The 12,871-nt window shown below is 29.8% G+C and overlaps 1 protein-coding gene across 1 annotated transcript in view; it reads left to right on the top strand.

Annotated features, from left to right (window-relative positions):
* Positions 1-968: 968 nt before the first annotated feature.
* dachs (unconventional myosin-IXb-like dachs) overlaps positions 969-12,871 on the top strand; it is a 325,687-nt gene continuing 313,784 nt past the window's right edge. Inside the window, exon 1 of the mRNA XM_075370016.1 lies at positions 969-1,341. Coding sequence (XP_075226131.1) covers positions 1,251-1,341 — 91 coding nt within the window. The 5' untranslated portion in view covers positions 969-1,250. The remainder of the gene's footprint in view (positions 1,342-12,871) is intronic.

Here is a 12,871-nt window from a genome sequence, read left to right as displayed (position 1 = left end):
GTGAAATGAGTATTCGGATTATAAAATGTATAAATGCTTAACAATACATAATTTTTTTTAGACTGTTGTTTACAAAGATAAGGAATTAATCAATTTCTTAACATTAATTTTTATTTGAATTTGGTGTATAAGATTTTACTGACAGTCAAACTTAATCGTGTAATTGTTGTTTTATAATTAAAATTTGTAACAATTTTTATTTTACTTGATTGCTGTGATCAAAACTATGTACGTTCTGGATTCTAATTCCGGCCAGACTTGACATTTTACATACCCTACAAAATTCATTTCTAACCATAAAATAAGAGCAGATTGGTAGTTGTAGTAGAAGGTAAGTCTAGTTTACTGAGGTGGAGTAAAAAAATAAATTGTATCTACACAAATAAATTGGAAAATCTACACAAAAATTTCTAGTAGAATTTAAACCAGTTTATAAAATAATGTTATTCGTACAGATTATTATAGTACAAAATTTGTTAAAGCTTTTAATATGAAATTAATTATTATTTAACCATTTTTAGAGCATATATAAGAAAAACATTATCTTGTTGAATGATAAATTATATAAAAAAACAAAATAAAGTCTGCTGAAAGACACGGGCTACGGAAATACTATTTTTTTTTTTGAATTATGATTTATCCTTTAATAGGTCTTATCTTAGTTAAGAATAAAGAGAACTATTAACTAGAACTTAATTGAAGTTTCCCTCTAGCAATATTTATTTTGATGTCATTGGGGAGCGAGCGGTTTTAAAGGCAGGGTATGTGTCTGTGTATTGTGTATCTGTGTGGTTATGTATGTACGCTGTTTGTTGTTTATACGTATGTGTGTTGTGAGATAGAGGGCAAAGGAACCTGTTTGAGTGCCGGACTGAACGGACCAATGGGAGTCCAGGAATGCGGTCATGTGACCGGCTGACGCGCCAGGTAAACGAGACCTGTACTAGTCCGGCGGTCACCATGGCTGGGATCAGGTACTTTTGTTAAACTTTTAGTGTCTCCTGTCATTATTATACAGCATTCTATACAACAGTTTGAAGTCGATTTTTTATATTTGAATTAATATTTATGTATATAAACTTTTTAACGTGCGTGCGTGTGTGTTTAACGAACGAATATTAATCGAAGTTTAAAAAATAGACTTATATAGTGCATTTAATGTGTCCCAGTGATGAAACTGGAGATGTGTGCGTTGAGCAAATGTGTACGGGCCGGTGCCATGTGATTTCCGAAGACAGATTGGCTTTGGCATGGCAACCGTGGGACTGTCGAAAGTGTTCATATTGGACAAATACTTCACAGAGTTGCAGAAGTTTTGGGAAACTGAAAAAAAACTTCAAGGTATTTGTTTATCATTTTCAAAATAACCAATCGATTTTTTTTTTATAAATAATTCTTAGTTTTCTATTAATCGATTAAAAATTTAAATAATTTATGGCCATTTCATTTTAAATTAAATAATTATTTATTTCATTAATTTGAGTGAACATTTATCAAATGATGTTGTATAATTACGATTAGATGTTTAGTTAGTATCTATTATCGTTTAATAAAAAAAAAGAAGAAGCTATCAAAGAGTAGAATCAAAATAATTTTACTGAAGAATTAGTTAAATTATAATGATAATAATAATAAATTAAAATATAAAATCTAGACCAATTGTGTAATCAGTTTTTGTTTTTTTTTTTCAAACAGCAAATTTTAAACCTAACCAATCCAAGCAATTGTACGAAACAAATATAATTTTATTTTACATATATATTATAAACGAAAACCAATTTTGTTTTCTTATCTGCTTCTTTGTATGTTGTAATTAGTAGACTATGACTTTCGTTAAGAGGACTGAGTCTGGGATTTACTTTGATATCAGAAAAAATTATTCCCTGTTGGTAAATGAAACTGTCGTTTAATAAAAAAAAAAAAAAAATAATAATAAAACAATAAAAGACACTATTTCAAAAACTTCAAAAGACAGTTTTACCCATCTGTTTAGAAAATTTGTCTAATTTTCTATTAAATATTTCAGATCTTTATATTAAAAATTGTAGTTTTTTTATACTCCGTCAAAGGTTCCAAACATTTTATTTTTATCTAAAAAATTATCTTTTAACTTTATTTTTATCTATTTGTATTATTATTTAATACAATCACGCATTTTAAAAACTAGTTAAAAATTAAAAAAATTTGTTCAAAACAATTATTAATAAAAACTTAGTGAAAGGCCGACCTCCATGGCTGAGTAGGTAGCGTCTTCGTAATTCATGCGGAGGTCCAGGAATCGAATCCCACTCAGCCATGGCATCTTTTTATACGCTACCAATTTCCAGACTGGAAATTGGTAGATGCCCGCTCTTTCATAACAAATAAAAAAAATGTTAACTTACGATCTTTTTTTAATAATATTTTTTTGTGTACATTCTCTTCAAGATATCATAAATTGGATCAATTTTGGAGCAGTTTATGTTTATTTATAATATTATATAGTTATTCAATTCATTATATTTACTAGTAAATAAAATCTTTTTTTATTTTGAAATATTAAAAAAGTTTTTAAAATTTCTTTATTTAAATTTTGAAAAATAATTTTTTTTTTTGGTGTGTGTGCGTGTGTGTGTTATGAAAGAGCGGACATCAATAACTACGGTCATTAGACAAGTGGAAATAAGTAGCATATTACTTGTTACTTGTATGAAAATATTGTGTTTATTTAAAGAAGTAAACCTTTTCAAAAAATTCCTTTTTTGTCATTCAACCTGAACGATTGTATCATTAGACGCAAAACATTTTATATGTATATTTGCAAAAGATTATTAAAATATAATTTTTTCATCATTTTTTGTAAAAAAAAAAAAAAAAAATCCTTTTCATTGTGTTAATTTATCATTTGTAGCGCTACTTCAGTGGAGGAAATTAGAACTTATTTCTCCCTCCTTTAACATTTCTCTTCCATCCCTTTTTTTACATATAAAAAAAATCTTGGAACTTTCATAATTGATATATTTTATAAAATATAAAATAAATAAGAAAGGGTATCAAAAATTACGCGTTATTTAACTTCAATTCTTAGTTAACGTTTGAAATGTATCCCCGCCAAAAAAATCTGGAAATTTTTTTTATTTAAAACGATTTAATAATTTTTGAAAATATGTTTTTATTTGTTTAACTGGTTTACTTTTTAATTTTTTTAATTATTTAAATTTTGGTTTATTACGAAAACAATAATGTTGTTATTTTATTATTCTAATAAAAGATAAAAATATTCAAATGTTTATGGTACTCAACTAATATAATTTTAACATTTTAAAGATCGTTGATTTTTGAGCAAACGGTTTTGGCTTTACCATTAAAAATCGAATGTTTTAATAAAAAAAGAAACTGTATATCCTTTGAAAACACATAAGATTTATGTTACATTAAATCCTCCGATATTATTTGTTTAACATAAATAATAATGTAATATTATGTATAATAATATAATATTTATTTAACATATTTATTATTTTAACATTTTAAAGAGCGTTGATTTTTGAGCAATTAACATTTTAAATCCTCCGTTATTATTTATTTTTCTTTTTAACCCTGATCTGTATATTCATTCAATAAACTGTTTTTCACGCACCGATTAGATTTTCACATAAAAGTCAGTTGCAAATATAGTTTTTGTCGTACAATGCGATAAAAATTAAAACATGAATAGAGATTATGATTATAAGTTTTATAATTTTTAAATATACGTTGTTTATATTTCTTGAATACCAGGTGTAGAATATATGTTACACTAATTTACAAATAAAATTGATATAATTCATTACACTGGTGATATTAAGTGATGAAGAAAAGTCATAAACAGAAAATGCAAAGTTATGTGCGTAACATTTATGGTGAATAATTTCATAACATGCATCTAGGTTCAGTTATAAGATTTGCAGATAATTCCTAACTCTATTAACCATTATACCAGTTTTCTTAAATTCATAGTTGTTTTTAAAAGATAAAACTTTTAAAATTTTCAGTAATCATATAATAAGACAATATATGGAGCCACGAGAAAACGTGTCCTGTAGTGATCCTTCGGGTGTGAAGGATACTTGTCGTTTTGTAGACTTATCGGAGCCTCATCCTCAAGACTGTGTCGTGGCGGCCTGGGCTGCACCCAGGGATGTGTTGGAGGACACCTCCCGCATTTTAGGAAGGGTCACTGATCGTTCTGTTGATCAGCGGTTTTGTTTGTTTTATCGATAGATGTTCACACCACTTTGGGGATGATTTTCACGTCTCTGCGACAGATATGCAGCCAGAATCCACATCCGCTGTTTTTCCTACCGGGAGGCCGGATTGTTCCGGCCTGTTGTGTGTTTTTGGACGATTGGGGTTCCCGGTTCAATTGGTGTTGCCCCAGGTCTTTGGTCATAAAAATGGTGCAAGCTTCACGACATTCCACCCTGGCGGTTGTTGACAGCGGTACTGTTGTGGTTAACACGGTTGGGCTTTCTTACGCCGAGTTGCTCAAGATTATTAAGTAGACAGTACCGGGTTAGGGTCGGCTGGGTGAATTGTCGGGCTTTCGCGAGGGATCTGATGATAGGTGTTATCGCTGTTGGGGCCGGGGCCATATTTCCTCGGTTTGTTACGGAATTGATCGTTAGGCGTTGTATTACAATTGCGGACAGCCTGGTCATCAGCGGGCCAATTGTGGGAACCCGCGGGTGTACGTTATTTGTGGGAAAGCGGATCATTGGACAGATGAATGTGCTGCTAGCGAGTGAATTCGAGGATGTACTGCTCAAGAATCTTTGTGGATCGTCACGAGAAAGTTGAGGGTAACGAGGGGATGATGGACAGCCCCCTGCGGAACCACCGTTCGTCCATGCTTGCGCGGGTGGGCGGTGTTGATGAGGCACGGGGACTCCACAAACCCCGCGCTGAAAAAGACCAATTCCGGTGGGGCTGCCCCTTCCGGGATGTCCACGTTAGAGTCATTGCCGTAAATCGAGTCCCGGTTTCTGGGGTGAGGCTCAGGAACCCCATAGTCGGGCCTGGTTACCTTATTCTGGAAGTTAGAGGCAGACATGGAAGAGAGATCCGACATGTCATGCTGGTTATAGCCGGTAGGCGGGAAGTCACTCCCCTGGGCTGTGTTATGCTTAACCGTGGATCTGGCCCAAGGGAGAGGAGAAAAAAAATTTCTTGTGTTCATAATATATCTTTTACTTAAGAAATTTGTCAAAAAAATTTTGAGTATGGTGTGTTTTGTGTTTTAGCTAACATCTGTTATCTATGTGTGGTTTTTTTCTTTTTTTTGTTTACTATACCGTTAAGAACTTCAAATCAGATTTATGCTGTTTAACACAAAATGTTGTCATATTTTACGGATTCCTGTAATTGTTAATATATTATAATAATTTATTAACAAAATTATGTTCTTTTTCCTGTAAGGTTCTGTATAGAGTGCAATGAGAGAATTTTACTAAAGTTTATTAATTTTGATTTGGTTATTTAAATTATTTTAATGTTTTTGATTATTTATTTTGATATTTTTTAAATGTAAAAACTATTTATGCCTTTAAATAATATAATTCCGACTTCCATAACGGAGTGATAGAATCTTAGCCTTTCATCCGGAAGGTTCCGAGTCGAATCCCGGTTAGAAATGAAATTTTTCATTGCTATAAAGTTTCAATTCTTCATCTCCACGTAAGGTTTTGAATTATGTGGGAATTTAAACATTAACTAATAAACCAATAAACCTCCTGGTTGCTGCTTATTACGAAAAATGAGTTAGTAGAAAAATATGAACTGAATTTACTATTTTTATCCATGATGTTTTGTTTAAGGGAGAGAAATATTTTTAATAAAGTATATGCTAATTTTTACAGCAATTTATTTTAAACAGAGTAATTAATCTTTGTTAACATATCAAAGGAAATTTACTGAATAAATTTCATTCGGCATTACATGAAAATTACTCCATATCTAATATATTTTACTATTTTATGAAATATTTTCTGTACAAATATGTGTACAGATATTTTATGAGAGGATCATACCGATTTTTTTCTTTAATAAATCTATTTTATGTGAAATAAATTATAATATTTATTACAAAAGAGTAAATAAATTATTTTGTAGTTATTTTTTACAAATTTAGGATCTTTATAGGGGTACCTTATGTGTAAGTAATTACTTAGAATATAAGAATTATATAAGTAAAAATTAAATTGTAAAAAATATAAGTAACAAAAATATTATGTAAGATTTACAAACTAATTTTGTTTGGTCAGTATTTAACTAGATTAGGAGGAAATTTGCGATGACAGTATAGATTACAAAATACTTTGACTTTCCTTTCACGTTAATTAGAGACAGCTTACTTATGAGCTTCAAAATTTATTTGTATAACTATTAATTTCATCTATTTGTCTGGTATTTTCAAATATGTTTGTTAAAGTCTGTTTTCATGAAATAAAAGTGATTTTTAAAACATTTGCATTTGGATTGTGTGAATTAATGTATGCGGCAAGGGGGAGTAAAGATTAAATCGGCGAATGAGGTTTTACGCTACGAGTAAATCTCTTGCAACTTAATAAACTAATCATATACTAATTACTTGCGATAATTTCTCAAATTATTTAACCAATTTTTTAAAAATACTTTTGTTTTAATATCGAATTTTGCTTGTTATATATACGCGTGGAAGAATTTTTACACGCATTTAGTTGAAGCATGTAGTACAGGAGTGAAATGGAGACTTTGCCGACTCCATGGTGGAGTAGCAGCGTCTCAGTCGCTCATTCTTAAGGTCTAGAGTTCGAATTCCAGTAAGGCATAGCAATTATTTTTCATACGCTACAAAACTTCCATCCTATATTTTTACGTACAAGCTTCAGACTTAACTGATCGTATAATATAAATCACAAAAAAATGTTAAAAACCTAGATTTGTTGAGGGAGGGCAAAAATGAAACATTTTATGAAAATTGACATTATTTTAGCTATTTTCTGTTGGTAATCAAAACTATTACTAAGATCGATAGAATAACAAAGTGATATATTCTATAGTCAACGTATACTAATTTCACGCATTTCAAGAAATGGCTTTATTAGTTCGCAAATATTTTTATGGTTGTGTGAGTCATGACGGAATCTATCGTTTAAACTCGGAGATTTCCGATTACAATCAATAAATCTCTTTCCACGCCTTGATTGTGTTGGCATTGAGTTGTAAAACAGAAATAATTCAACACAGATCTATCTTATACTTTTCATTTATTTTCAACGCTTATCTTTTAATTTCATGTTTAATTAACATTCCATCTGTTACAATCTTTTTTATCTTATGATTTTAACGCTAGTTAATTGGTTAAATTAATATGAATAAAATAAAAAAAATGTTGTTATCGAAGAAAATATTTAGAATACTTGCAATAAATATATCAGAAATAATAAAATTTAATACTTCTTTATTTTATTTAAGTACAAACTCAATTTTTTTAGTGAATGTATTAATATTTTTATAATTAAAGTACGAATTTCAGATTTTATTTCTTCATTAAAATAGAATTCATGTGCTTTTATGTCGATACTGTAGCCCTATAAACCTACATTAATTTTATAACATAACCTTGACAAAACCAAAACTAACATACGCTTAAATTTACATACGACTTCTATATAGTTCACGGAAGTAATGTGATACATAGCAAAATATAAAATTGTAAGAAGCTATTTCTGTGATCAACTAAGATGTTTTTTCTATGTTCATCTCTTAATTAAAGTATTTTTCATGGTAAATAATAATATTTTTTCTAGGTTATCACTGACATAAAAAGCACTTTTTTTTTGTGTGTAGATTTTCATTCTTTCGGTTTATGAAAGTAAAATAATTTTTATCATATCTCTTTCGTTAAAATAAAAATTTAGGGTTGATTAAACAACAAAATATGATAAAAATAGATTCATTACTTTCAAATTAAAAAAAAAAAAAAAAAAATGTTTAAAATGACTCCTGTGTAATAAATACGAAAGTAAAATGTTACGCAATTTTTCATACGAGTAATTGAAAATTAACAATCGATTCAGAAGTTAGTAGTGTTGTTTTGTTTTTTTTTTTTTAATTATAAATTATATAAGTATATATACTAATAATTTATACTTAAATGGATTTAAATTATTTCTATCTTAATATTATCCTCTACTGAATGGAGATATTGTATGACAGAAGCATTGTTTCTCGACAGTACTGGTCCATTAATTATTGCTTACATTATTTCTCCCAGTATTTATTATGGTTTTATACAAGAGATAACGACAGTCTTTTGATCTGAGAGTAACGATATTCATTATACAGCTAATTCCTTTGGTGAACAGAATAATGGCGTTGTTACTTCGATTTTCGATGTGCTTGGCATACCTTTTTGCAATGTGTTTTGCACAGTAAAGAAAAAAAGAGAGATTTTCCACATAATTTTATATTTCTGCTACGATTATCACAATTGATTTGAATGTTATTTTCTGCCCTTCTTAGCATTGTCATTATAACATCGTAGTTGACGCGTTTAGAAGTACCTCCAAACTACTTTTAGCACTGAGTCTTCCTGTGTTGGGATCGTCGAATAAATAGCGATGTTAAGCTCCTACCAATCCCCATCCCTACTTTCATGGTCTAATAAGGATTAGTTTCCTTTTAAGTAATCCTTAAGGATTGGTTTCAAGGAATGTAGGACCGTTGGAGCAGGAGGCATGACAGTAGGGATTGGAAATTGGAGGAGCTTAACATCGCTATTTATTCGATGATCCCAACTCAGGAAGACTCAATGGTAAGAGTAGTTTTGAGAGTGAAGGTACTCAAAAACGTGTCAACTGACGAATATTAGGAAGGGCAGAAAATAGCAGTCAAATCAAGGAAACGGGAAACCGCTTCACTCCTCGATTTATTTGTAAGTGGTGGCTTTAAATGCAAATTATTCTGATTATTATTACAACAGTTTTAAAAGTAACATATTCATAACAGGTGGCATACATTCATAATAGGTGGCAGATTAGTTTCTTCATGGCAATTAATATATGTACATTATTATATTAACATTAAACGCGATACGTTTGCTTCAAATATAATAATTAGTAGAGTATGTAAGTTCATTCTGTATCATTCATCTGCTATGGAAAAAAAAGGTCATTTTAGCCAACGATTTATCAGTTACATTCTAATCCAGTAATTGTAATAATTTAGTTAAATTCTTCTATGATAAATCGATTCAACAGACCTACGACCTAACAGATGTACATTAGTTTTATTACAGAGATTAGTTTTATTAGTTTCATCTACGAACACTTTCCTGTTTGAAAAAGGAAAGATATAATGGACAGTATTAAATATTAGGATTAATTTTATTAAAATTTAAAGGATTTTTTTGTATGAAGGAACAAGCATCAACAGTTTTGATCATTAGCTCGATGAAAATAGGTAGCGTATGAAAAGATGCCATGCCTGACCGGGACCTACGTACAAAACACCTAGGCGCTACCTACTCAACCTCGGAGGTCGGAAGACCTCTGTGGAGGTCGCAGACATTTTAATCAGAATACAAGGAATTTCTTTATCCCTCACCAATTCAAAACTTTTTTTCAAAATTCTCTTCAAGTATAACCTTTTGATTGCCCCTTTACCGTTAATATTTTTGTATTATTCATGTTGATTCTGACCACTTGGAAGACAGTTGTGTTAATTGAATTTTAACCCCCTGAAAGCTGAATGATAACACCTACTGCATAGCCAAATGAATTTCATTCATTTTTTACATTGAGATAACTGCAATTTTAAATTTATATTTTTAAGCTATACTGCTAGATAAACACTGAATTGATCTGATCGTTGATGATGAAGCAAGTACAAACAAACGTACAACCTTTATTAGTTTAAATAAAGAACAACCCAATATTCATTGGATACACAATACTGACCCAACTGGACCCTGACTGGAAGTCAGGGTCTGATTAAAACTGCACAAAAATGGCTTCACTGGTCCGTTATTTATTTTTTTTATGGAGCCCCTGTGACACAGGACACGTATCTCGACATGCTTGAGAAATTCTCTGTTCCTCAGATTTCCAGGCTTCAGTTTCCAACAAGATGATGCAAATTACTCTTTCATCAATAAGTTATCATGTTCTTGAACAACTGTTTTCCTGGATGTTGGATCGGACGAGGTGGTCCAACTGTATGGCCACTTAGATCTCCATATATCATTTCCTTTGGTCGTTTTTGCTTGGCGATTTATTAAAAGTTGTGTACCAATGAAAAGTTCGAAATTTGGATGATTTATAATAGATAATCGTTGAAGCTGTTGGTCTAATAACTAGGCAGATGTTCCTAAACACCTGGCAAGAGTTAGATTATCGTCTAGACATCTTCTGAGTTAGAAAAGGTGTACACATTGAACTTGATTAACTACATTAAAACTTGATCAATTGCTGTGTTTATTAATATATTTATATACATTAAATTATATTAACTGGTTTTCTTAATATAGCCTGATATTTTTGTATACCTTTAGCCCGGACACCTGTATATTAGACTCATACAGTTTGTTAAGCAATGAGAAAATACCTTTTTTTATAAATTTCCTTAATATTCCTGTTATGAGATGATTGTAATTAGGAAGGTTTTGACCTTCGAGAGCGAGTAATACTTCATGAAATTTTGTTTAAACCATTTGGTTTTAGAATCTGAAAGATTAACAATCGTTGATGAGTAATTATAAACGCTTATAAAATTACTTTACGTACTTTGCTGTAAATAAGATAATTAAATTAATTTTTTTTTTTTTTTAATTCAAAGGTAAACATAACTTGTAAAGAAAGTTTGTTACTTTTCTAAGAAAACATTTTATTTGTCTAGAAAAAAATATATAAATTTTCCTTCAAAAAAATTGAATTTTTAACAGGAAATTACTTTGTTTAAAGGGATAACAGGTATTTAAAAATTATCAGTTATTATTTTATAGTAGAAACAAAACTTTTCCTGTTGAGGTTTTACGTACAGCATCTCTAGTCGAGCATGTGAGTTATTAATAATAGCCAAAAGCGATTCGAAACTGTTGCTAACAGAAGCTGAAGGTTTCCAAGAAGTACGAAATTAAAAAAAAAAAAGAAAAGAAAAAAGTTCTTAGTATACATTGCATGTGTGCGCGCCAGTTGCCCACAATTGTAGCCTTGTCTAAATTACCCTCGTAAAACTGGATTTCAACTCATCTTTGTATTCTTTTCACCCAGACTTCATAAATTCTTTTAACTCGCTTCTCTTTTCTTTTTAAAACTTCAGATGGGTGTGATTCTAGAATCACCACGAAGGTGACGAACACGCATACTCTAAGTCTAGCCGTTTAAAGAATTTTTATCCGTTTAACTTTTATGAAAACACTCAGCGTAATATTAATTCCAATATATGACCGTTAATGAAATGTTATAAAATAAATTCTATTCAGTGCATCAAAAGCAGTTAGTTATGAAGTATAATAAAGCAATTGGTAACATAATAATAATTATAGCAGTTATAATGGCTATTTTATAATTGTTGGATTGCCTATATATAACATTAAATCCGAATCCGGTTTGTATACTTACTTGTGTGTTTATTAAGTAAACCGTGAATAATATCCAGACTTATGATTAAACTAATTATTAAAACTACCTTTAAGTGGGGATCTGGATGAGCGATTTATATTTCAGTCGGTTATTTCCAAACGGCACGCAATTCCAGGGATCGTCACATATTTACCGTAGGAATTTCTATGATTGATCTTAATTATTTTTTTAGTTTTAATTGGAAAAGTAATTTTTTTTTCAGCATATATATTTTCCTATTATAAAACAACTGATCAATTTCTTCCCATTCCGGATTGACAAACTCGTACAATAAAATTAAGGACAGAATAGACTTCTAATAACCCCGAGATGCCTTAAAGCACAATTTCAAGTAGTCCAATTCTCATTTTGTGGTTCTTATATATCGTATATCGTTCTTTTCTTATCATTTACCTCTTTCCTGTCTCATTGATCTATCTAAATTGTGTTGGATTTTAGCTGAAGTTGGATATTCTTTGAATCCGTATAAACCATACGGAAAATAGTATATAATACTTTCTTATATTACTGGTTGTATAGTTTAGTGATGGCAGCACGCCAATTAATTTGTAATGGGGATTCATTTTCCTACTCAGCAGCGGTAAAAAACTAACCTGATTATTGAGTAAAGGCGGGTCTTTTGTTCTTTTGTAATGCGTACATTAAATTAAAGAAAAAAAGATGAGGTCATATTTATCCTTGAAATTAATTTATATTACCTCATATAAATTTTATTTTTATTATTTATGGTAGTTTTACTAAAATATCTATGAGTATTAGCTATGAGAGGTGACTTCATTCTTTATCTTGTTAAATTAGACAGAAATGTATGTAATAAATAAAATAATAAGAGAGATTTTTTCACACACACACACACACACGAGTATATAATTTATAACATCCTATATAAGACACAAAAGTAATAAAATATTGTAATCGATGTATCAAAACGATTTAATTGTTCCATCCTCATGCAAAGGTTTATATCCAGGTTTTTATCATTAAATTTAAAGTTATTTTAAAATAACAGTTAAATTAAATTAAATTAAATTTTAAATTATTAAAACAATAACTTATTTGCTTTGAGTAATTTCCTCATTCATGGTGACTATTTTAAATTTACATGATATATAGTAATGTAAAAAATTTAAATCGGGTGGTATGTTTAATTATAGAGAATAATCTTTGTAATTGATCATTTAACAGTACTTATTGCTTTTAATAAAACAGTTTACATTTTTATTATATCT

This window comes from Lycorma delicatula, chromosome 6, assembly GCF_047948215.1.
Source record: "Lycorma delicatula isolate Av1 chromosome 6, ASM4794821v1, whole genome shotgun sequence".
NCBI lineage: Eukaryota > Metazoa > Arthropoda > Insecta > Hemiptera > Fulgoridae > Lycorma > Lycorma delicatula.
This window is presented reverse-complemented; position numbering and strand designations above follow the sequence as displayed.